This window comes from Punica granatum, chromosome 7 (genome assembly GCF_007655135.1).
Source record: "Punica granatum isolate Tunisia-2019 chromosome 7, ASM765513v2, whole genome shotgun sequence".
Lineage (NCBI taxonomy): Eukaryota > Viridiplantae > Streptophyta > Magnoliopsida > Myrtales > Lythraceae > Punica > Punica granatum.
Window position 1 is genome coordinate 6539449 of NC_045133.1, and position 25341 is coordinate 6564789.

General features: G+C 39.3%; 4 protein-coding genes across 13 annotated transcripts; all 4 read left to right on the plus strand.

Moving 5' to 3' along the window:
- The first annotated feature begins 1495 nt into the window (after window positions 1–1495).
- LOC116215059 lies at window positions 1496–4397 on the plus strand. Of its 2 annotated transcripts, XM_031550622.1 has the most exons (4): window positions 1496–1659; window positions 2759–2817; window positions 3372–3519; window positions 4135–4397. In XM_031550622.1, exons 3-4 carry the CDS (start codon window positions 3372–3374, stop codon window positions 4278–4280), a joined length of 294 nt encoding a protein of 97 aa, XP_031406482.1. In that variant the 5' UTR covers window positions 1496–1659; window positions 2759–2817; the 3' UTR covers window positions 4281–4397. The 2 variants fall into 2 exon arrangements, with proteins under 2 accessions (XP_031406482.1, XP_031406481.1); XM_031550621.1 differs by lacking the exon at window positions 2759–2817 and having other exon boundaries at window positions 1501–1659.
- A 3175-nt stretch (window positions 4398–7572) lies between these two features.
- On the plus strand, window positions 7573–9915 carry LOC116215061 (probable L-cysteine desulfhydrase, chloroplastic). Its single transcript, XM_031550623.1, has 2 exons — window positions 7573–9172; window positions 9569–9915. Exon 1 carries the CDS (start codon window positions 7720–7722, stop codon window positions 9166–9168), a length of 1449 nt encoding a protein of 482 aa, XP_031406483.1. The 5' UTR covers window positions 7573–7719; the 3' UTR covers window positions 9169–9172; window positions 9569–9915.
- A 5408-nt stretch (window positions 9916–15323) lies between these two features.
- On the plus strand, window positions 15324–20226 carry LOC116215062. Of its 9 annotated transcripts, none has more exons than XM_031550626.1 (5): window positions 15324–15545; window positions 15940–16024; window positions 16897–17249; window positions 17637–19610; window positions 19940–20226. In XM_031550626.1, exons 2-4 carry the CDS (start codon window positions 16022–16024, stop codon window positions 19606–19608), a joined length of 2328 nt encoding a protein of 775 aa, XP_031406486.1. In that variant the 5' UTR covers window positions 15324–15545; window positions 15940–16021; the 3' UTR covers window positions 19609–19610; window positions 19940–20226. The 9 variants fall into 9 exon arrangements, with proteins under 9 accessions (XP_031406486.1, XP_031406488.1, XP_031406485.1 ...); XM_031550628.1 differs by having other exon boundaries at window positions 16900–17249; window positions 19940–20200; XM_031550625.1 differs by having other exon boundaries at window positions 15324–15526; window positions 15843–16024; window positions 19940–20200.
- A 1487-nt stretch (window positions 20227–21713) lies between these two features.
- LOC116214896 (nuclear envelope-associated protein 2-like) lies at window positions 21714–25278 on the plus strand. Its single transcript, XM_031550387.1, has 6 exons — window positions 21714–21937; window positions 22029–22350; window positions 22439–22546; window positions 23975–24436; window positions 24552–24653; window positions 24771–25278. Exons 2-6 carry the CDS (start codon window positions 22186–22188, stop codon window positions 24939–24941), a joined length of 1008 nt encoding a protein of 335 aa, XP_031406247.1. The 5' UTR covers window positions 21714–21937; window positions 22029–22185; the 3' UTR covers window positions 24942–25278.
- Window positions 25279–25341: the final 63 nt, after the last annotated feature.

Sequence of the window (25341 nt, forward strand, 5' to 3'; positions counted from 1 at the left end):
TTATATTCGAAAACTTATAAAAAGTTAAGTAGAGGTTTTGAAAAAAAAAAATTCGTTACAGGAAGACCAATAAACTGATATAATGAAAAAAAAAATCCCAAAATTATATCTATATCTATATACAATTATAAAAATTAAGACAACGCGTCGGGATACGCCATGTAGGATTAAGGAGGCCCTTGATTGCATGACCTTTTGGATCAACACCAATAAAGATATGACATATGATGCGATATTATGCTACCACCTCACTTATAGGTATCAAAAAGACTCTCACGCTATGAAGATCATAAGTCATGTATTTATAATTTGTATATTTATGATATGATGAAACTGAGGCTTAACTGAGCTTCATATTCATAGGGAAATAACACATTTTTGAATTTTTATATTATGTGAATCAACCATCCAGAACAAATGCTATGAAGGTGGGCTCTCTTGGAGCCATGAAGTTGCTTGTGGTAAGTGAATTATATTGTACAGGATACGTAGACTCGAGACTCTGATGAAAGTTGTTTAGCATGGATGTGAGTTGCACTCACCTATTTCCTGTCTGATTGTACTAAGGCATGGGGGAATTCGTCCTTTCAAGATCTAGGGAAGGATATTTCCTACGGTTATGAGCATGGCTTGTTTGGTTTTAGGATAATATTTTAGAATTATAATTTTAACTTAACTCTACCCACTACAAAACAAAATAATTCATACAAAGTCAAAGAGTGGGCCCCATTTATACCACTTTTTTTTACAACAAAACAACATAACTCATACAAAGTCAAAGGGTGGATTTCATTTATTCCACTCAAAATCAAAATCAAAATCTGATTTTAAAATCCTACTATAAAACCAAACGCAACCGAATTCGATATGGACCGGTACAATCTTTGGCCATGATAGTCGAGCGTAGACAGCTGTGGTTCTCGTATAAATAAGGTTGACTAGGTGTTATGAAGCATAAAGGATATCGAGTATTGCTTAGCATGATCGTGCTATGCGTGCAAGAGTATATCATGCTACTACAAGATAAATCATCTTGGTTATTTTGGAAAGACATATACGTTGTTATTTTCATCCATCATGTTTGTCGTTCTTCTAGAGTTATGCAAGCAAAGTGGCCGGACGGTCTTGATTTGCATTGACAAAAGGAACTCCATTGTACGATTTTGATAAGTTTCGCGTGGTTGATTGATGGTGAAAGAAATTAGGGGATAACTAATCATGACTTTGTTGACAATAGTAAGCACCGATGGTAGCAGGACTGATAATAATATCATATTTTAATTTTAATGTGCATAGCATCATGAGGTAGATCGCGCTCACTGAGCCTTTTTTTTTTTTTTTCCTTTTCTGGTGTACATAAGACGAGCATAATTCACTTACCATATTAATCGGATTGAATTGAAACACGTTAAATTGTGAATCCAATCGAAAAAAAAAAAAAAAAAAAAACAACTTTTCTTACCATCCCTAACATTTTTCCCAAACCGGCCCGGCCCGTTTTACCAGAAGATTTTATTCTCCCTCTTCATCCGTCCCTCTTCTTGACGGCGGTTGCCTCTCCTCATCGTCTGCTTCCGCCTCCCTCTCCCTCTCCCTCTTCACGCCAGGCTACTCCTGACCGGCCGCCGCTGCCTCTTTGGCTCACATAAAGTGAAAAAGGTGACAATTTTCATTCTGGGTTTTTGCAATTTGTTAATTTCTTTGCCGTGATTGGTGAATGGGCCATTTTGTAGTCGTCATCTCCAATTGCCCCCACTTTGTCTCCATTTTTGCTCCGAAGTGTTAGATGTTGGGAAGGTCTGGGAATCGAATTGAATTTTCTTGAATTTTGAATTTGAAGATTAATCTCGAGTTGAAAATTCATGACTTTGAAGATTAAATTCTCTATTGTGTCATACTTTGCAGCTGAAACAGCAGCTCCAATGTGATTTTTTGTTTCTTGATGATGTGTTTATGATCTATGTTGAATGTATTCCTCAGGGTTGTTTTTTCTTCAGCTGTTCGTGATCATGATTAGAATAGCGGAGCCCTTGATCATGTGTTATAGTTTGCTATAGAATGAGATTAAGATGCCGAATTATTGTGTCAGTGGGAGCTCATATCTGTGGAGTAGTTGAAGTGATTTAGCTGGCGATTTGTCTTCCTGCATTAATGGTATTACTTATATTCATAGGCTCATATTCGGATCATGGGTTGGAGTCCTGTTTTGGAAGTTCAGGATCAAAGCCCATCCAAGCCATCAGATTCTGTTGCGTCCCAAATTAAATTCATGACAGCCTCTATGTATTGTAATTGGATACATCTTATTCTTGCTTAAAACCGAAGAGCCGTTACCAACACGGAAACAATGCTATAAAAGTGTTCAGAAGTGAAACCCCTGGATCATTTTTTGAGTGATAAATAAAACAAGATGAGGGCAGTAGCTTCCTTCTTGTATTACTGAAAAGTGAATATCTGATAGATAAAATAAAACAGAGACCGGATAATGGTCTAAAATACAATTCGACTCACAAATTAGCAAAAGGGAGAGTGAAAAGCTTGGCTCCCCATGCCTGTGCCGCTTTGTTAGTACCCTTTCCTCTCCAGCTAGAAAAAAATAGACCAACAAACAGAGATGGAGAACTGAAGAAAGCTGGTTTTTATGCGGAAATTCCTTTTTGCTACCCAAATATAATGACTATTCCTTGCCTAATTCTTGAATTTTGCATATATATTCTAGAATTGTCGCTGAATCTTCTTTAAATCAATGAGAATTCAGAGATTTTCAGGTACTGGGTCTGGTGGACCGACCTGGCAGATTACAGCTATTACCCAATTGTACGGATATACCAATTTTTTCCTATATGCACAATTTGCATTATGAATCTCATATTCCGTGCTCAGTTCTGGTGGGGAGTCAGTTCACTTATTGGGAATTGACCTTGTTCTGTCAGAATGGGTTAAAAAAATAAAAAAATAAAACAAAACTTTATATTGAGAATTGGATGACTGTAATTGACAGTGCTTATACTATATGATCACTTGCGGGTCATGGCAGGAAAGAAAATTATAGCCATTTGTCAATCGGGAGGCCAATTTGAAACTGACACAATGGTTTGTTGGGAATTCACTTTCCCACCCCCTGATGGGAATGTGGATTACCATTTGGGTGGGAAAGTGGTGCAACCAAACGTGGGGATCTTGTGGGTCCATGGAAAAAAAATCCACATTCCTGGGAATTTAGATGGATTCCCACATACCAAACGCACTGTTTGAGTCAATTGGTTTTCAGTTCATTCTGTGCCAATATTTTGTTTTGGAAAGTGATGAGCTCGTGGACTGGTTTTTTCGATGAATATAATTGGAGATTGATTTGATGTTGGGTGGTGTAGATGGCACTGAGGCGTATGTTGGGGTGGTCCGATGGTGAGTTAATGAGATCAGATGCAAAACCTTGTTCGAGACTGATGAGACAGACAGCTGCTGTATGTACTGTTGGAGGAGCACTTGGGTTCTGGGTCCTCTGTAGATTGCACTATGGTTTGTTCGACTCCTTTCTTTGTCTTTGCTTTATTGCCTCATCCTTGGAAATTTATCGACTCCTTTCTTTCAGTTTTTGAGATGTTTTAGCATGTAGTTGTGGAATCTTTACTTAATCGGGGCAAGGAGAACAATTATAGGAGGCCAATTGTTCCTGATGTCTGCCTAACAATTATCTTTGTTCTAGAGCTCTTGTACATGGATAATGCAGATCCTCCATTGTTTCTTATGGTTCTATTCTTTTGCACACATTTCTTTTTCTCCAAGGATTTTTCCCGTTTCAAGATTTGGAAGCAACAATGGACATTCTTGCTTCTGCTTAGTATTGGCAACTAATATCAGTTCTCTCGTCTGTGTCTGTATGTGTGTAATACGCATGTGAATTCCATGGCCCGTCTCGAAAACAAATACGTTTTTTCAGTGCACCAGACACTTATAGCCTGTTCTTTTCTTTCTGCTATTTGAAAATGGTCAAATCCGAAAGTCGGAATTTTTCTTTCTTTCTACACAAGAATATGAAGCATCACGTTGTAGTCTCTTTTTCTGCGAATATTCATTATCATCGTCACCATTCTATCTTACTGAAGGTGATGTCTCTACCATTGATCAATGCAGGTCCCAGAGTCACTGTGCCAAGGAGCCTTCGCTGGGCTGCTTGTGGAGCTGTAACTGTGAGCTCAACTTCTGCTTTACTAGTCCGCCTTTTTAGTCCCGAATGTGAACCGCAGAATATTGCTGCTTATGACCATGGAAAGAAATGACAATAGTCTCGCTCTTTTTGTAAGAAATCTGGTTGCTTGTGCCATTTAGCTATTTCACGAGCCTGTATCAGAAAAAAGATCCTTCCTGTTTTATGATTAGTTGTTATTGTGATCTTAGGTGGCGTTTGATAAATGAAGTACTTAAAAATTAAGCAGTTAATTAGTTAAGAAAATAAGTATATAAGAAGATGAGAGGATTGATAAAGATGAAGAGATGTGTTTTGATGAGTTAAAAAGGTATAAGTGAAAAATGATTTATTCCATTAAGTCAAATCTTTTGACTTAAGTAGTTTTTGACTTAATGATTAAGTAATTTAGATACTCATCTCTCATGTTCCCATCATCTTATTCATTTTCCCTTATAACTAACTTTTAAGTACTTATTCGATTAAATTGAAACAAATACACCCTTAATCTCTTGGGCTGGCTTAATATAGCAGATTGTTTGCCCATTGAATAGCTGATAAATTATGCTATATCTAGTGTGCATCGAGATCTTAGGCAGCGAGAAACGACCAATCCAATAATTGTCCACTGTTATGCAAAAATTTAGACATGATGTTGCCGAGTTCTGTGTGACGGATCTATAGTTTAACTGCAAAGATAAGGAATTGACAGAGAAGTTAGCAACAGTGTGCTTCATCTAGCGATTAATCACGCCTCTTATTGCTCGGTGGTCCATATGCCATTCAAAACGAAGGATGCGGTTTAGCCTTGGTATGACCTACGAACAGGAGCACCTTTCTTTTTTCTTTTTCTTTTTCTTTTTTTTTTTTAATGTAGAGATGAAGTTGACCATGGTCATCATAAGGGATAGACTTCAGGTTGACCAAGTCTGACCGTAAACATAGAGCCCACTTGATTTTCTGAATTCACAGGATTTTCATATTTCGTTCAACCATGGCTATCCACATTTTCACATGCACATTCTTACTCAAATATTGATATAGATTACTACAAGAGGAGTAAGAATGTGGATTTCCACCTTGGTGGTATAATAATATAATATTTCTAATAATGTTAATTGTGATATTAAATGTGATGATGTGGATAATCAATAATTTAATTGGTGAAAATTTAACTCGAGGCGATGTGATTACTAGTAATCACATTACGGGCAATGTACCAAATCTCATCTTATATGAGGACCCCAAGATTCTCTTCTGATTCGAGAGAACGTGCCGTTTTTTATCAGACGAGTCTCCATGGTTATTAATTAAAGAGTCATTTCATAGATTCATGTAAAAAACAGTCGATATCGAGATAGTTTTAATAAGAAGATTTACATAGTTGTCTAGTTGACAACCGAATTACTCATGGTTGATTGTTGTCTAAAACAACGAAAAATTCTGTGATGGAGTGCCAAATTATATTTCATGGTGGAGTGCTAGTTTTTCTAATCCATTTAATATTAAAGACGATATTTTGATTTATAGATCTTTCAATGGCATAACAAATCCATCAGGTCACTTATAAAGTACAATAAAATTGAAAGGTCACTCACGTATTGATGGCCCGTCATTCACGTGTCGCTGACGTTCCCATAAATGAAAACCCACTTATATGTTGATCATGGATGATGTATCGCTAACGTGTCCGATGTTATATCAGATCGATTGTCTTTAAAAACCAATGTGGTCTAGTTTGGTGACGCGACGATGATTAATGATGTGACAGAATGTGATTGATACATATGACAGGAAGATTCAAAAACAGTAGTATAATATTATAATCGAAAATTGTGAAATGAAAATATTAATAATTAGAAATACTATGGGAAAAATATGTAAATAATGGACGTATAGAATTAAAAATTTGTGAGATGTAATAGCTAAAATTAATATTTCATCATTAAACACAAGTTGCGATGTCATTGTATAATCTACCCTAAAACAACAGCCAAAATACGTGAATTTATTTATATTCATCAATATCATACAAAGGGATTACTACGTTTTAGTCCGTGATTTAATTTAAACAGTCCAAATGACAAAAGTTACCTTGATATCGTTTGGCCCTTGGTAAAGCCAAAAACCATCGCTTTTGAATCCTATTTTTCGTTCAGTTCTTTTTGTTTTCTTTAAATATTTGCCTCATGAAAAAAAAATATGTTTATTAATATATTTAATATAATATAAAGCTGCAGCATATTAGTTGAAGAAAGACCAAGTGCAGCCCCACTATATATCACTTTCCACCGGTCATTCTATATCAATGATAGTATTGAAAGACCGAATTTAATGGTGGATTGAGCATTCCGGACTAGAATCGAACTAAGAAATCGTAAATAATTTCATTTCACGATAATCAGGTTGTCGACGACCATGGACGAGTTGGCGGGGATTTGAGTTGCTGCTACAGCCGCTGCCGCTTTCTTCTGCGATTGATCGCAAGTATTTTTTTCAAAATTCATAAAAATATAGATAATATTAAAAATTGGGTCAAAAGTAGAAAAAGAAGGGAAAAATTTTAGGTTGACAAATAACTGCAATATCAAAGAATTTTAATTTTTAACTACTGACAAAAAAAAAAGAAGAAGAAATTTTTAATCCCTTGTTTCTCTAAATAATTTTTACTTAAACGAATAAGCAGTTGTCGTATTAAATATTTAATTTTCAATATTTAGTTTAAGTCTAATCAAATAGCACCTAACAAAGGTCAGGTGAAGTTGCAATTTCGTCCGTGCCAGATGGAATCGGTCCAGTTGAACATGCTCCGGTTGATTGTGTACGGTGGACGGACGATTTGGTTTTGATGAGACTTACATGGGATTCCAAACCAACCCAATTCCAAGTCGAGCTTAAGCACTACATTCTTGCGGGTAAGGTTAGGCCAACTCTGGTCCTTGTGTGTATATATATATATATATATATACACGTATATATATGTATGTATATACACTAACTATAATAATTTTATCATAGAATTTTCTGGAGATTTATATTTTAATATAAATAAATATTCTATCACTGAAAATTACTGCAGGAAGTGATCCACTTTGAAGAAATCAATTAGGACATAATGTGAAATCGTCGTGGCTTAATCGGTTGATTATTAGTTTATTCGGTTATGGAACTCTCATCATCCCCACTCGTCCTCCCCTTTATTATATTGCCTTTTTCACCTTCTTTAAAGAAATGTTTTTTTCTCACACACCACGTAATCAAGAATTGACATTTGAACGGAACTTAGTTTTAATCGATGGATTGAGGATATATAATGGTCTTATATATTAGAAGCCGAACGAGATTAATCTCAACTAATATGGGGAGCGTAATATGTTACAGATCTAACACCTCTTCAGTCCATCCAGCTATAAGAAAAAACCTTCTTCGGCCCCATCCGCAATGCGTGATCCTGTGTTTGGCAGTATAAAATATTCACAGTAAATGATGACGTGGCATATTCTTATTGGCCTATGTAAAAGGTTGCTTTTAGGATGCTCCGTAGGCTAGTCATTCTCGTCCCCAAATTCACCATCCGACGCCCACTCTCCCCGGCAAGCCCTAATCTCGTCAATCCCTGCCACGGCCGATCGATGGCCTCTCCCGACGGCAACCACCGCCACCCCGAGACCAACGGCGAGGCCAAGCCACCCGCGCCGAAGAAGCAGAAGCTCTCCACGTCCATCACCGACTCCGAGATCCAGTCCGAGTTCTCCCACCACGACGCCTCCGTCGCCCGGATCAACAACGGCAGCTTCGGGTCCTGCCCCCAGTCTATCATTTCCGCCCAGCAGCGGTGGCAGCTCCGGTTCCTCCGCCAGCCAGACAGCTTCTACTTCAACGACCTCAAAGCCGGCATCCTCGAGTCCCGCGAGTTCATCCGCTCCCTCATCAACGCCGACGATGTCAGCGAGGTCTCCATCGTCGACAACGCGACCACCGCCGCGGCGGTCGTGCTTCAACAGATCGCATGGGGCTTCACCGAGGGGCGGTTCCAGAAGGGCGACGTCGCTGTGATGCTCCACTACGCGTACGGGGCGGTGAAGAAGTCCATGGAGGCATACGTCACGCGCGCCGGCGGCCGCGTTGTTGAGGTCCAGCTTCCTTTCCCGGTGAGTTCGAAGGAAGAAATAATCACCGAGTTCAGGCGGGCTCTGGAGAGAGGGAAGGAGAACGGGCAGAGAATTCGACTAGCCGTTATCGATCACGTCACGTCGATGCCGAGCGTCGTGATTCCGGTCAAAGAGCTGGTCAAGATTTGCCGGGAAGAGGATGTTGACCAGGTTTTCGTGGACGCGGCTCATGGGATTGGGTGCGTTGACGTTGATGTGAAGGAGATTGGGGCTGATTTCTACACCAGCAACCTCCACAAGTGGTTCTTCAGCCCACCGTCGGTGGCCTTCTTGTATTGCCGGAGATCGGCCAAGCTCTCCGACTTGCACCACCCCGTCGTCTCCCACGAGTATGGCAATGGGCTGGCCATTGAAAGCGCCTGGATCGGCACTCGCGACTACAGCGCACAGCTTGTGGTCCCTTCGGTCTTGGAGTTTGTCAACCGGTTCGAGGGCGGGATCGAAGGAATCAAGAAGCGGAACCACGAGCAAGTCGTGAGGATGGGGGAGATGTTGGCTAAATCATGGGGAACGCAGCTCGGGTGTCCGCCTGATATGTGCTCTAGCATGGTGATGATAGGGTTACCGTGGTGTCTGGGGATCACGAGCGAGAGGGATACCCTCAAATTGAGGGTGCATTTGAGGGATCGCTTCGCGGTCGAGGTCCCGATATATTACAGGGCGCCTAAGGAAGGGGAGGTTGACCCAGTTACAGGTTATGCAAGGATTTCTCATCAGGTCTATAACAAGGTCGAGGACTACGAAAGGTTCAGGGACGCGATTAATAAGCTCGTTGGTGATAAGTTCACCTGTGCGTCTCTCTCGGCTTGAGATGGTATGCTGTTTTTTCTGAACAACTTGTAAAAATGGTTCCATTTCGAGTCTTCCGATCGAATAAGTTTGTGGCAATTGCTAATGCGCCATCTTCAATAAGATGAGAAAGAAGAACTATTTCTTCTTTTTTTTTTTGTCTTTATTGGTTCGAGTCAGTAGATCGAAAGTAAAGATTACTTGGCAATTCTATTCGTTTCGAGTCGTGATAACTACTAGTGAAAGGAGCTTGTATAAGTATGTAGGGTAGGAGTACACGGTTTATGCTTGTGCTTGTGCATGTATGTATGTGTTAAGACTCTCGTGAGTGATTGGAGTTGATGGAGTAGTCTTAGAATCTGTTTTACTACCGACTCGGGAGATGGAATTCTAACTCAGTTCGTATCTCTCTTTTGTGTAGAGTTACGCGGGTCGTAGAGCATTGTCTGTCCAGATGAATAAGTGCTGCTGTAATACTCAGCGCTCGGCTTGCTTGCTCGGTGTTGTCATGGTTTAGTTACCATGGCACTCCCGAAAGATGTAGATATGCTATGCAAAGAACAAAGGGCCAGAAGAGATGTATGATGACTGTTTAGTTCTTCAGCATTGCAATGACTAGATTGCGGGGAAGACCTGTCTGTGTTTTCGAATTTGCAGCAATTGCTGATCTGAACTTTTCTCTGAATCATTGTTGAAAAGATGAACAGTCTATGAAGGTCTTTACTTCTCATGGCTTTTCGTTGTGAATCGGAAACAGTATATACTATCTGGGCTGTGTATCTTTACCCGCATTTACAGACTTTGCTGATTGAGTCCGAGGTATCGACGACATACATTGATAACAGAGTTTCTTTAGCAAATCAATCGTACACTTCACAGTTTCTGACGCGGACTTGGTATAGAAATGAAACGATTGTAGAGGGATCCAATATTTGTTCGGTGACCAAACTGTCTATGGCTCCATTATCACCACCAGATCGTTTTGCCCCAGATTGTTGGCTCTGTTATTGCCACGAGAAAATATTCAGTGAGTGTTATATAATCACATAAGTTGTATAGAATTCAATGAACAATCGATACATGTCAAAGTGAAGAAAGAAATTTTATGAACTATAATTGTAATTTTTACACGTGTCAGTGATTCGTGTAATTTTGCACAGGCACGGGTTATATATGGTGCTTTTGATTTTAGAGTTAAAGTAAGTTTGATTTTGATTTTGATTTTGATTGTGGAAAAGGACAAATGAGATGAGATTATAAATTTGACTTGAAAAATGTGTATTTTTGTTGTGTAGTGTGTTGAGTTAAAATCAAAATCATGATTCTAAAATTAAACTTACAAATCAAAGGGGGCCATAATATCTTCTCACTACATTGACTCAGCGGTGATGGTGATCGCCACATTGATTCAACGGTGATGGTGATGAGGCAGGGGACCGTTTATGTTCCATAAATAACGTCCTTGCATATTTGTCTATGTTGCTTAAATGGATGGGACATGACATGATGGCACTAGAGTGAAACTTTTTTTTTTTTTTTTTGACGAAGGCACTAGAGGGAAACCTATTCCTTGTTTAAGTGACACTTGACAAGTTGATAGACACTTGCGGGTTATTATGATACAACAATGAGGGGTTGCGGGGATTACCGTTATATAGATCATTCTTTTTTTCATGAACTCTCACCAAAAGTTGATGCGACAGCGAAATCAATCCTTATTTTGGAGCTGCATAATATTAGTCATCCTACAGTCACAATTATTTTTGAGATATTGATCTGACTCGCGTCCATTCTACATATCGATTCGGTAGTTAAATCTGGTATTTAATATACCATTTTGAACTATCAATCCATTTGTTGTAGAGATAAAAAGAGACCACTTTTTGGGTAACATGATCATGTGCGTGACATATATTTTTATTTTTCTCATACATATATATTAATTGTTATTCACTTAATTATCTCTAATATGATGAGTTAATTTATCAAAATTAATGGCAAAGCATTGTTGAATCAATACTCGAATTTGCACAAGACACAAAGGCAATCGCACACGTGCGAAGTGCGTGCATGAGGGGTAGTTTATAATTATGTATAAATTACTTTTTACAAATATTGTTAATAACTGTGCATGCTTCATTCATTCTTCCATTAGTACATAATTTTGTAATTAACTATGCAATGAAATATAAACATATCGAGATATTAGGAAAGCATGGCTACTCAAATTGGTAGTAAAGGAAGAACAGAACAGAGCCCGTGATCGTATTGCTAACCCTCAACGATGACAAAGAGTACAAATAAACATGCAGGACGATCATACGATGGCCAAATTTCGCGATCGTATTACTAATCTTCTATGAGCGGAATATGGTAATGGGAGTCGTTGATGGGAGCATTAGATGTATTTCAATTAAACATATATAAGAGTATGCGTTTTATGTAGAAGTGTTTGAATATATTAATGTACGGTCTCGAACTTTTGATCGAATATTGCACCATGCAGACGGCGGGAGGAAATGCTTCAGAAATATGTTTGTGTACTTATACATTTATAAATCTGTGTATGTGTATATGTGGAATAAAAATAGATGAGAAAATTTATTATTAAAAAAATTATTATAATAATGGTTATTGAAAGGTAGGTGGGAGAACATATCAATAAATATGATATAAAATAAAATAGTAATAATTATAGTATTGAATTTGGAAAAGACTATAATTGGGTTAAGTAGTAAATAATGTGCCAATTCCTCTTTACTATATGTACTAGCCTTTGTCGTGCGATGCACAACTTTTGGATGGTCTTTATTTTCTTCAAATTTACGCTAGTTAATAAAACTTTAAAAATAAAAATTTTTAATGGAAAGATTTTTTATCTGGATATAATCATGTTTCAGAAATTTTAATAACAAGTGAAAAATCACAACTATGAGAAATTATAATTAATTTTTTACCAAGTAATGATTATTTCTAGATTATATTATAGTTGCTTAATTTGTATTGGTAAAAGAGAGTATCTCCATAGTGTGATTCACTTTATATTAAATTTGCGAATAACATACTTGTATTATAATAATTGTAAAAGAATATCTCCAACTCTAAGCCATGAACTTCTATTACAAAAACTTGCCTATGTTTTATTAATTTTACCAATTCTACTTTATTATTATATGTATTATAAATTATGAATTATAGACTATAGATTTAATAAAACACAAATTTAATCTTATTATAGAAATTATTTGTCTCGGATAAATCATAGTTGCTTTATAATTACAAGAATTCTAAAAAATTATTGATCAAAGAAATTCTCCATTGAGCTTGATTCTCTTTATATAAAAATTGCGGATAATATTTACATATTTTATTTCATCTTTTAACTAAAAATTTACATTTTATAAATAATATTGATATACTTATTATGTAGATAATAAATACTATAATTATTTAAATAAAATTGACCGATTGATAACAATCAACCCATGAACCGGTACATACCGGTTGGATGTCCGACCCAAATCTGATGACATTTGGAATAGGATAGACTATCGGGGCTGATCTTAACCAGCGCCTACGGGCTTTGCCGATTCAGTTCGAGGTGTCGACGACATACACAGTTAACAGCAGAGGAGTTTCTTCACCAAATTAAAGCAATTTCCCACTTCATGGTTTGGCGCCAAACTACGGTTTCTGACTGTTATGGAGATGGAACAATTATAGAGGAGAAGGTCTAATATTGTCCTATGACTGAACCGTCTATGCCTCCTTTATCACCACGGTTCATGCACGGTCCATATATAACTAAAGCATAGTATATATATTTCGTCCTCGGATATTTGTCTATGTGCTTGAATGAAAGGAACATGATATGATGGCTCTAGACGGAAACATATTCATAGATTTAGAGATGGATTAAATTTCGATATGGAGCCTCCTTAAAAGGAAGTGTTAGTAGAAAACTAATAGGTGAGATTAGTAATTATCAAGAAATTTAATAAGACACCTACTAAATAATGAAAAATTCGTTTTAATAACATGTCATATTATTTTATAAGAAACTTATTTAATCTGAAAACAATAAAATTCTGGCGAAATAACAAGTAATTTTGTGAAATAACAAAAGTCTTATTATTTTTTATAATATTTTAAAAAGTGTTTTTAAGAATGCACAGTATCCCAGCAATACTGTAGAGATATACTTATCAAGTTAATAGACACTTGACTTTCATAAAAAAAGGAAAAAAGAAAAGAAAGAAAACGACCTTTCCTTTTATTGAAAGTTGCTAGTTGCCTTTCATTAAAAAATAAATAAAATTGGATCAATTCAAGCGGTTCAACGTTTATTTTTAAGCTATGTTTCGGATTCGAGTTTTGTGAATGGAGAAAATCCTTAATTGGGAGAGCTTTACTCACTAAGGGCCGACCGACTCAAACTGAATTAGTGGGGTTAATTGAACTTCATAATATAATCGGGGCCGATTGGACTTTCCTGATACTAGTGTACATACTGAAAAAAGAAATAGTTCCAATCATATAAAAACATGGCTTAATTTAAGCACGACCTTTATATTTTTGTTTTAAATATAGCACGACATTTAGAAAATAACACAGAAAGACACAAACTTTACATTTTTTCTAAATACATCATGATCTTTGGAGAGTAGCATATAAAGGCACGACCTTTGTATTTTTCTTAAATATAGCACGACTTTTTGGTTTAGTTGCGCATTTAGCATAATCTAAATTATTCAATCAAATTGTAACGATAACAACTAACGTGAAGCTAACCATTCTATGTGATAGAACATGAGTGGACGAGTAGACTCCGCATGATTGAACGATAATAGCTAATATGGAACTAACGGTGTCAGGTGATACTCGTTTAATCATGTTGTGCCATATTGAGTCGTTAACTACGCTAACTGTTATCTTTATATTTGATGGAATAATTGACGTTATATTAGAATCGCAACTCAACTTGAAAGACGTGCATTTTTATGCTATTTTTTAAATGTCATGATATATTTAGAAAAAAGTACAAAGGTCATACTTTTATATGCTATTATCTAAAGCTCGTGTTATAATTTAAAAAAAATGTAAATATCATGTCTTTTTATTCGATTTTCTAAAGGTCAAGTTATATTTTAAAAAATTATAAATGTTGTGCTTTTTTTAATTAATTAAGCCTAACAACATTATAAAATGAAAGTTATATTACACCATATAGTTTAACGTTGATAAATATTCTTAGATCTATCACAACGTCGTTTTTTTGTCAGGTATCTCTACGTTGCTAATTTGATGTCACAATCTATCCCTGTGGTAAAACAAAAATAGCAACGTTGGGATACCTCAGACAAAAAAACTATATTGTAATAGATTTAAGAATATATGTCAACGTTAAGTTATATAGTGCAATAATCCCTAAAATGAATAGAATTTTTAATTTTACAGGATACGTAGACTCTCATGAATGGGAGTCGCACTCGCCTATTTTCTGATCGTACTAAAGGCAGGGGAGTTCGTCCTTTGAAGATCTAGAGAAGGATATTTCACACCTTTATGAGCATGTCCTAGGATATGACTTCGATATGGACCGATTACCATCTCTGGCTATGACAGTCGGGCATAGACAACTGTGATTCTCGTACAAATAAGGTTGACTTGGTACCATGAAGCATAAAGGATATCAAGTATTACTTAGCATGATCGTGCTATGTGCGCATCACGACAATGCAAGATAAAATCATCTCAATTATTTTGGAAAGACATATATGGTATTATTCTCATCCATCATGTTGTCTTTCTTTTAGAGTTATGCAAGCAAAAAAGCAGGACAGTCTTGATTTGCAACTCCTTCGTACGATTTTGATTAGTTCCGCGTCGTTGATTAATGGTGAAAGAAATTAGGGAATAACCAACCATGACTTTGCGGACAATAGTAACTAGCCATGCTAGTAGGACCGACAACAATGTCGTATTTTAATTTTAATAGCATCATGAGGTAGATGGCAACGCGCTTAGTGAGCATAATTTACTTACCATATATAAATCGAATTGAATTGAAACACGTTAAATTGGGCATCCAATCGAAATGAAAACAACTTTCTTACCATTTCTCCCGTTTTTCACGGGCCCCGACCCGACCGGCCCGGCCCTTTGTCCTGACGATTTCTTCTCTCTCTTCATCCTTCTCTCTCTCCTTGATGACGGTTGCGTTGCCTCTCCTCAACGGCTGTACCTCGTATCGGTGCTCGGTGTTTGCTTATATCGGAGCCGGAGGAGCCTCGACTGCTTCCGCCTCCCTCTCCCTCTTCACTCCAGGCTACTCCTGACTTGCCGCCACTGCATCTTTGGCTCACATGAAGTGAAAAAGGTGTCGATTTTCACTCTAGGTATTTGCAATTTGTTAATTTCTTTGCCGTGATTGGTGAATGGGGCGATTTGTAATTTTCATCTCCAAATGCCTTCACTTTGTCTCAATCCCTGCTTAGGAAGTGTTAGATGTTGGGAAGATCTGGGAATCGAATTGAATTTTCTTGAATTTGAATATTAATCTCGAGTTGAAAATTCATGATTCTGGAGATTAATTCGCTATTTTGTGCTATACTTTGCAGCTGAAACAGCGGCTCCAGTGTTATTTCTTGTTTTTTGATGATAGGTTGATGATCAATGTTAATTATATTCCTCAGGGTTGGTTGTGCTTCGACTGTTCGTGATCGTGATATAGTATAGCAGACCCCTTAATCATGTGTTATAGTTTTCTGTAAACTGTGATTAAATCTTCAGATGCTGAAATATTGTGTCGGTGGGAGCTCGTTTCTGTGGAGGAGTTGAAGCTATTCGGCTAGCTATTTGTCTTCCTGCATTAATGGTATTACTTGCTGCATTCATAGGCTTATACTTGTCAAAATCGAGTTTTGGGTCACGAGTCAGAGTCCTGTTTTGGAAGTTCAGGATCAAAGCGATCCAAGCCATTAGATTCTGTTGCGTCCCAAATTAAATTCATGACAGCCTCTATGTATGGTAATTGGATATATCTTATTCTTGCTTAAAACCGAAGAACCGTTACCAAAAGAATGGAACCGATGCTATAAAAGTGTTCAGAAGTAAAACCGCTGATCTTTTCTGAATGATATGTAAAACAAGTTGAGGGCAGTAGCATCCTTCTTGTATTACTGAAAAGTGAAAACTGATAGATGAAATAAAACAGAGACCGGGCAACAGTCTAAAATACAATTCGGCTCGCAAACTAGCAAAAGGGAGAGTTAAGAGTGTGGACATCCTGTGCCGGTGCCGGCTTTGTTAGTACCCTTTTCTCTCCAGCTAGAAACAAAATAGACTGAAAAACAGAGATGGAGAACTGAAGATAGCTGGTTTTTAGTCGGAAGTTTCTTTTGTTACCTCAAATATAATGACTATTCCTTGCCTGAATCTTGAGTTTTGCTTAAAGATTCTAAAGTTATCGCTGAATCATCCTTAAATCAATGAGATTCAGATATTTTGAGATACTGGGTCTCGTGGACCGACCTGTCAGATTACAGCTATTATCGTGTAGATAAACCAAGTTGTCCTATTTGCACCATTTGCACTATGAATCTCATACTTTGTGCTCAATTCTGGTGGGGAGTCAGTTCACATATCAAGATTTGACCTTGTTCTGTCAGAATGGGGGAGAAAATCAAACAATTTATATTGAGAAGTGGATGATTGTAATTGACAGTGCTTATACTATGTGATCAATAGCAGGTCATGGCAGGAAAGAAAATTATAGCCATTTGTCAATCGGGTGGGCAATTTGAAACTGACAAGGATGGTTTTCTATCATATCGTGGCGGCGATGCTCACGCAATAGATATCGATGAAGGAATGCAGTTTACAGACTTCAAGACTGAAGTAGCAGAGATGTTTAACTTCAGTATCAGCTCGATGTCCATGAGGTACTTCCTTCCTGGCAACAAGAAGACGCTGATCACCATCTCCAATGATAAGGACTTGCAGCGAATGATCAAATTCCTCGGGAACTCCGACACGGTTGACGTTTACGTCACGATGGAGGAAGTTGCGGCCTTGGAGGTCTCTAACATGCCTGCCAGTAGGTAGATTTTCTTGCATGAATGTTAAGCAACATTTATTATCCATTTCATAATGCATTTGGGTAGATCAAATGGTTAAGGGGCAGACAATGTCTTAATTTCCTAGCATGAGTTGCCTCCCCTTGTTTAATGTGGCGGGCTTCCTGGAGAGGCCCTAACACTTCTGAATTCATAGGCTTGGATGATGCACATGCTGTCTGGTAGCGACGTGAGATGTTTGTTGTGAACAAGAAGAGAGTGAACAGAGGATCTGTATGCTCCTGAACTGGCTTTATGAAGAGGCTGCAACATAACTGGACTTGTTTCTTTTGATGGGAAATTTGCTCTATAAGGAGTCTCCTATTAACAAAGAGGGAAAAGAGTTTATTATTCTGTGTTCCTGACTTGTAGGTCCAGCAGGACGACTGTGTCAGAGGCAGTGGTCTCCGTTGATGCTGCATCTCTTGACGTGATAGTTGATACAACCAATCCCGACATGTCGCTCGTTGCCCCGCTTGATGTAATGGATGACACAGGCCATGTGGAGGCCCACATGGATGACATTCCTGTTGACATTTCGCCCATCCTCTCCGCCATGAACGGCTCCACACTCGCCTCCTCAAGTGAGAAGCACGCAAAGGGGGCCCAGCAGTGGCAGAGTGCGATCACAGGGGAGGGCCAGAGGTTCAGCAGCGTGGGGGAGTTCCGTGAGGCTCTGCGGAAGTATGCAATTGCCCATCAGTTTGCTTTTCGTTACAAGAAGAACGACAGTCATCGGGTGACCGTCAAGTGCAAAGCTGAGGGCTGTCCATGGAGGATCCATGCATCTAAGCTAGCGACTACTCAATTAATTTGCATAAAAAAGATGACTCCGACTCATACCTGTGAAGGGAATGTTTCAACATCGGGTCACCAGGCGACAAGGAGCTGGGTTGCGAGCATTATAAAGGAGAAGCTCCGGGTGTTCCCTAACTACAAGCCAAAGGATATCGTGAACGATATCAAGCAGGAGTATGGGATACAACTGAATTACTTCCAAGCATGGCGGGGCAAGGAGATTGCAAAGGAGCAGCTTCAGGGCTCGTACAAGGAAGCATACAGTCAGCTGCCCCTGTTCTGCGAGAAGATCATGGAAACCAACCCGGGGAGCCTCGCTACCTTTACGACCAAGGAGGACTCGAGCTTCCACCGGCTCTTTGTTTCATTCCATGCTTCACTCAGTGGGTTCCGACAAGGCTGCAGGCCTCTGCTGTTCCTCGACAGCACGCCTGTTAAGTCAAAGTACCAGGGAATGCTATTAGCTGCAACAGCCGCTGATGCAGATGATGATGTGTTCCCTATTGCTTTTGCTGTGGTTGATTCAGAGACGGATGAGAATTGGCACTGGTTTTTGGTTCAGCTGAAGTCGGCTCTTTCAACTTCAGTCCCAATAACTTTCGTCGCTGATCGACTGAAGGGGCTGAGGGAATCTATTGCAGAGGTATTCTTCAAAGGGTCATACCATGCGTACTGCCTCAGGTATCTTACGGAGCAGCTCATTCGGGACCTGAAGGGTCAGTTCTCTCATGAGGTTAAGCGTTTAATGGTTGAAGATTTATATGCTGCTGCTTACGCCCCAAGGGCAGAGGGCTTCCAGCAGTACATTGAGAGCATCAAGAGCATCTCCCCCGAGGCATACCACTGGATCCTCCAGAGTGAGCCCCAGAACTGGGCCAATGCATTCTTCCAGGGTGCGAGATACAATCACATGACCTCAAACTTTGGAGAGCTTTTCTATAGCTGGGTATCGGATGCGCATGAGCTCCCGATTACTCAGATGGTGGATGTGGTCCGTGGCAAGATGATGGAGCTGATTTACGACCGCCATACGAGCTCCGCGCAGTGGGTGACAAAACTCACGCCCTCCATGGAAGAGAAGCTTGAGAAGGAGAGCCTCAATGTCCGTGATCATCACGTGCTTTTATCAGCAGGGAGCATTTTTGAGGTCCGTGGGGAGTCCAGCGAGATGGTCGACATGGACAGATGGGACTGTAGCTGTAAAGGGTGGCAGCTCACGGGCTTGCCTTGCTGTCATGCGCTTGCTGTGGTTGGCTGCATAGGGAGGAGCCCTTACGACTACTGTTCCCGGTACCTTACAGCCGAGAGTTATAAGCTGACTTATGCTGAGTCTATAAACCCTATCCCGAGCATAGAGAGACCACTCTCTCTGAAGAAGGGCTCGCAGGTTGCTACTATGACTGTGACTCCTCCTCCAACTCGGCGCCCACCTGGCCGGCCCACTACAAAGAAGTCTGCATCACAGGAGCTGGTCAAACGTCAGCTCCAGTGCAGCAGATGCAAGGGCCTCGGGCACAATAAGTCTACTTGCAAGGAGTTCCTTTGAATGTGAGTTAATGGATTGTTCCCCATCTATTTCCTTTTCTCGATTCTACATTCATGATAACCATTTCTGTTTACATGTCGCCTTTCCAGGCGTTGCTTGGCAGAATACTGTTTTTTGTGTTTCAACCTTTCAAACAGTTGAACACGTTGGCAGATTTTTCGATAAAAAGAAAAAATCGATAAGTAGATATATCTGCACTTGCTTAGCCAGTTTTTTCTAAGAGTATTAAGCGAGATTTGAAGATCAGTTTTGTCAGAGCTTTGACTTCCCTTTATCTTGATGTTATTACCGTTCGATTGCTCAATGCCCTTATGCTTTTCTGCTATCACAGGACTCGACCGGCAGCAGGGAATCAACACCAAAATACCAACTGCGGAGTCTGGCACTGATCTTTCCAGTCTTGTAGATAAGATATATTAGGAGGCCGTGCTGTGATTAATAAATGTGGCCCGAGGATACCTTAGTCGACATAGATAGTCTGGTGTCTCATGCTTTTTGAGTTGCATTTCCGACTCCATCCTCGATGTGGCCATGTAGAATTTATTTTGGGGAAGCTTTCATTAGTTAAGGTCATTGGATTCTTTAACCGCAATCGAGGAAGCTGCCTTGCCTTCGCCCTTTCCCGAACTTTAAAATTAGCTGATGCCGGGGGAAGGGAGTACACAGAAGAAAGATAAATACAGAGATTTTTTTGCATAAACTAGAAAACGAAAATAAATAATAATTGGAAGAAATATATATTCATACTTTATATAAGTTTCTGATATGAAATATCGGGGGGTGATTGTTTAATTTTAGAAGTTTAGGGAGCGAAAGTTAAGGTTCAGAAGTTCACGAAGAGAGGAGACTTTGCAAGTTAATGGCCATCATGAAAAATAAATGGCCGAAAAGAGAGGGCCATTGTGAAAGTATACCTTTCAGTATGAAAGGAAACGAGAATGGAAGGATGACTTTGCAAAATTTAGACGCAAACCCATCACTAATATCCATCTAACGGCTGTAATTTTTCCTTATGAAATCCAACGGCTGTAATGGCCCCATCAAATTTCGGATTTTGCCGCGCCGAAGTTAAAGGGTCAACCCACTAATATACGAACTTGTAGGGTCTGTTTGGTTTGATGAAATGATTTTAGAATCATGATTTTGATTTTAACTCTACTCACTACACAACAAAAACACACGTTTCCCAAGTCAAATTTATAATACCGTCTCATTTGTCATTTTCCACAATCAAAATCAAAATCAAAATTAAAATTACTTTAACTCTGAAACCAAACGCACTCGTAGCTTTGGAAGAAACTATTACTTCCAGCTCACTCGATCGTGTCAGCAGTGGACCGGACCAACCGTTGATTAATTCATATTTAAGAATTCCATCACTATGAAATAGTAGGTGCTAATGAGGTTAGTCGGTATTTACTTAATTCTTTGTGAAACCAGATCAAGGAACATTTTTATCAATATGTCAGTCAATAATTAATTCTGTTCACCAATGAACTGAATTAATGTAATAATTTTTAACTTTGGGCGCACCGTTTCACAAACTCGAGATTAGGAATCAACACATCTATGAACTGCAGGGACTTGGTCAGTGCAACTCACCCAATGGCCGACTCAAACTACGGGGGTCGAGTCTCAACGGGACCCACCCAACTCATACCATGGGAGCCCAGTCTTGGTGCAATCCAACTTACTCCAACCAAATGAACCGATTGGACCGGTGAACCAAGACCCATCAATTCGGTCGGTGAGAAACATCCGGTCCGGCCCGAAAACCAGTGTCCGAAAAAGACAGTCGCCCACGTAGCATAAACCTCGATCCCACTTGTCTCCCTCTTCCCCTGTTCTCCGCACATGAAGACAAAATTCATATCCTCCGTTCTCATTTTGCTTTTCCATTATAGATTTGTTTTCCAATTATTAAACTTAATGGAAAACAAGAAACTCATTACACACTTCCATTATTAAAATCCTGAACTTTATTCAGCATAAAAAATTATTAAAATCCTGAACTTGATTACACACTCCCATTATTAAAATCCCGAACCTGACTATTCAGCCAAAATAAATAAATAAATAATCCTGAACTTGATTATTATCCGCCATTAAACGCGTCACCTCTGATCTCCATTACTACGTAAATATTCTCCTCGGATTAGATCGACAAAAGCAGATTAAAGTTAAAAGGTTAAATCTTATGTGACTCCGTTCCGTTCAAGATTTTTGGCTTCACGCTCAAAATCCTACGTTTCGTGCTGATTCGTGGAGTTTGAGGAAGCTTTGTGCACTGTTCGTTCGACTTTCAGCGGGGCTGAAGCTTTGCGAGACGGTGAGAAAAACCGAGCTTTCATGTTTGTTTTAGTGTGGAATCGAGTTTAATTGAGTTGGGTTTTCCATATTTGCGATCTTCGTGGAAGCAGCTGGAATTGAATGCTCTCAACCACCGTCACATGCATACAAATGGAAGAGAGAGGGAGAGGAGCTGAGTCAGATTGCATGGTCAACTGATCAACTTTCTGGCAGACCAATCGCCGACCGGAGTTGTTTTTGTTCTGTCGGGGGGAGATTTCGAATGTCATGTCCGTTCCTGGTGGAGGGTTCGATCCGCTGCTGAAGGATTTGGATGAGAAGAAGCAGAGCTTCAGGCGGAACGTGGTGTCGTTGGCGGCTGAGCTGAAAGATGTCCGCGGCCGCCTCGCGTCTCAGGAGCATTCCTTCGCCAGAGAAAACCTCACCAGACAGGCACGTTCATGGCCGTTTTCGATTGTTGGGGTCGTAATGGTTCTCTTCTCTCTGTCTCTTATTAATTAGTTTTGACGTCTTCTCGCAGGAGGCGCAGAGGAAAGTGAAGAAGATGGAGGAGGAAATATACAGGTTGCAGGAGAGGTTAGAGGAGAGGGATGGGCAGCTCCAGGCTTCGGCCTCTGCCGTCGAGAAGGTCCCACTCTGACAACTGAAACTAAACTTCCCCCACGTTTCTCGTCTTTGATCAATCGATCTCTCTCGGTCGATCAATCGACCTGCGATTAGTTTTTATTTCAGGTTCTTGATCTTGTGATTATCTTATCTTGGTTGATTGATCTTTCTGGGATTGAAATCATCATGGTTCACTGATTAGGCCATGGTTATCTTTTGAGATGCCTTTTATGTTTTGGCCTTTTGCTTTAGTGTATTATGGTGGAGCCCTGAGGAAAGGTTACCAAGTTTTTGCTTCTTTTTTTTCCATGATTTGGCTGCCTTGGACTTGTCTCTTTTTTGATAAGCAGCTGCCTTTACTTATCGTTTGAGTGGTTCACCATACTTTTGTCTTATTTAGAGAGCCAAATGTGAAAGTGTGAGATTTAAAGCTGCACCAACGAAGATGGTTTCTAAATTTGCATCTATATTTTCATTGCGATGTTGGACTGTCTGTGGGAAATTGAATCTTGTTATGGTCTTGCTATTGAAGATGAATCTCGAAAATGCGTTCTGTGGAAGCTTTGGCAAATGTATAATCATTGACAATTCTTAGTCAGGGAGGAGGGATTATTCATGAAATGGATGCAGGTGTTAAGTAACCCGACTGAACCAAAGAGAAAATTCTTCGTTTTCTCTTTAGAGGTGTCTTTGTCTCTCCTGGGGTCTGTCCTATGAGAATATATGGACAATTTAAGTGGGTCATTTTGACTGAGGGAAGTTAATGGGGAAGTACTTCTGCATCAGCTCATTGAAGCATACCTGTATTAATTACAAACTGTGGCCCGCGTGAATGTACGGAGTTAATTCTAGCGAGATCCCTTATTCCGATAGTTTTGTGTAGCATCATTTTCGTAAGTGCGTTTTATGTTTCAGATTTGGTGATGTGGCAGAATTTTCCAATTTATTATCTGATTTGTAGTTGCATTCCCAATCTTGTCAATTGGGACTGCGGCAAGCCTATTCATGTAAAAAATATAACCAGTCAATAAATATTGGAGTTCTCAAATGGTTTGTTGACTTGCTAGAAGATTCTGTTCGGCTATTGCAATATTTATTGAGTTCTTCAAGAAGCAAAGTGGTGTGCTGTATGCTCTAAAGGAATGTACTTTATATAATTTTAACATGTATGCTTTGCTACAATATCCTCGTACTTTTTTGATAATGAATGAAGGACCTCTGATTGCAATTAATCCTTGTATTTATGACCTTAGAAGAAGCACGAATTAAAGATTTAGGGTATACCGACAGTTACTAAATTTAGAGAATTTTGTCTACTTCCGATTTTAATATTTCTGTTTTGCATGTTGATAGTGAGCTTCTATTCTAGTTAAATTTAACTTCTCTTACGGTTTCTTCTCTGATTCCAACATTATATGCAAACTGATTTTTCTTTTTCCTTTTCATATAGTACCTCGAGGAAGCAGATGCTCTTCGGTCACAAATTGCTAGTACTCAAGCAACTGCAGATGCAAGTGCGGCGTCAGCTCAATCAGCGCATCTTCAGTGCTTGGCACTCTTGAAGGAATTGGATCGAAAGAACACTTCCTTGGAGGAGCATGAGGAACGAGTGAAGCGCTTGGGTGAGCAGTTAGATAATCTGCAGAAGGATCTCCAAGCAAGAGAATCATCCCAGAAGCAGCTAAAGGACGGAGTTCTGAGAATGGAGAACGATATTATGCAGACGCTTGCTAAAGCTGGGGAGAGCAAAGATTGCGAACTCAGAAAGATATTGGATGAGGTTTCCCCGAAGAACATCGAGAAAATTAATAAGCTTTTGATTGCAAAGGATGCAGAAGTAGGTAGGCTGAGGGATGAAGTTAGGATCATGTCCGCTCACTGGAAGCTCAAAACTAAGGAATTGGAATCGCAGGTGATCCCGATCAGCTCATACTTTGGCTACCGTTTGGTTTTTGCTGTTGAGAGCGATGAAAGATTGGTTGAGCTCTTACTTGACTGATTTATGTAATCCAAACTTTGTTGAACAGCTAGAAAAGCAGAAGAGAACAGATCAGGAGCTGAAGAAACGAGTACTGAAACTGGAATTCTGTCTCCAGGAAGCTCGTTCTCAAACACGGAAGCTTCAACGGGTATTCTTTCTGTTCCTCTATATTTGCTAGAAATATGCTCCTTGCTTTCATTGCGATACTGTTAATATACATGCAGAGGGGCTACTTGGTGAACTCATATTTCGTTTTCTTGAACAGATGGGGGACAGAAGAGACAAAGCTCTCAAAGAACTGAGAGACCAATTATCAGCGAAACAGCAATACCGCGACCCCAAGGATAATGGTAAACAGAATTTCTGGGATACTCCTGCTTTCAAAGTCATAGTATCCATGTCAATGCTGGTCTTAGTAGCCTTCTCGAGGCGGTGAGCTCTCCAGTCAGTTGATGATGTCGTCTCAACTGCCCAAAGTCATCAATGCATACAAAGGGAACAGTAGGTCCGTTCAGTAATTTTCAGGAAGCATTGTATACTTCATGTACATTCCCTTTGCTTTTAGATCTCAAAGCCATCTCTCCTGCGTCACTGCACCGAACACCCTCGGATGTCTTCCCTATGAAATTCCAACATTACATAATCTGATGAAGATTGAATAGTCGCAACCGCGATCCTGAAATCTCCTTTGATGTAAACCGAAATGTCACAGCTTGTGATCCTGAAAACTCCTTTCGGAAACAAAAGCAGAACACTCTTGACCGTGACTTTAATTTGCTTTTCTTTCACATTGGTCCCTAAAAAATTGACAGAATTCATTTTCGTAAATATTGCGC

What these genes read in the sequence shown, in the direction of transcription:
- LOC116215059 (XM_031550622.1), top strand. Translation starts at nt 3,372, where the DNA reads ATGGCACTGAGGCGTATGTTGGGGTGGTCCGATGGTGAGTTAATGAGA. An exon ending in CCTCTGTAGATTGCACTATG is followed by an intron (nt 3,520 to 4,134) that starts GTTTGTTCGACT and finishes TGATCAATGCAG; the next exon opens with GTCCCAGAGTCACTGTGCCA.
- LOC116215061 (XM_031550623.1), top strand. Translation starts at nt 7,720, where the DNA reads ATGCTCCGTAGGCTAGTCATTCTCGTCCCCAAATTCACCATCCGACGC.
- LOC116215062 (XM_031550626.1), top strand. An exon ending in TCTAACATGCCTGCCAGTAG is followed by an intron (nt 17,250 to 17,636) that starts GTAGATTTTCTT and finishes CCTGACTTGTAG; the next exon opens with GTCCAGCAGGACGACTGTGT.
- LOC116214896 (XM_031550387.1), top strand. Translation starts at nt 22,186, where the DNA reads ATGTCCGTTCCTGGTGGAGGGTTCGATCCGCTGCTGAAGGATTTGGAT. An exon ending in CTAAGGAATTGGAATCGCAG is followed by an intron (nt 24,437 to 24,551) that starts GTGATCCCGATC and finishes TTTGTTGAACAG; the next exon opens with CTAGAAAAGCAGAAGAGAAC. An exon ending in AAACACGGAAGCTTCAACGG is followed by an intron (nt 24,654 to 24,770) that starts GTATTCTTTCTG and finishes TTTCTTGAACAG; the next exon opens with ATGGGGGACAGAAGAGACAA.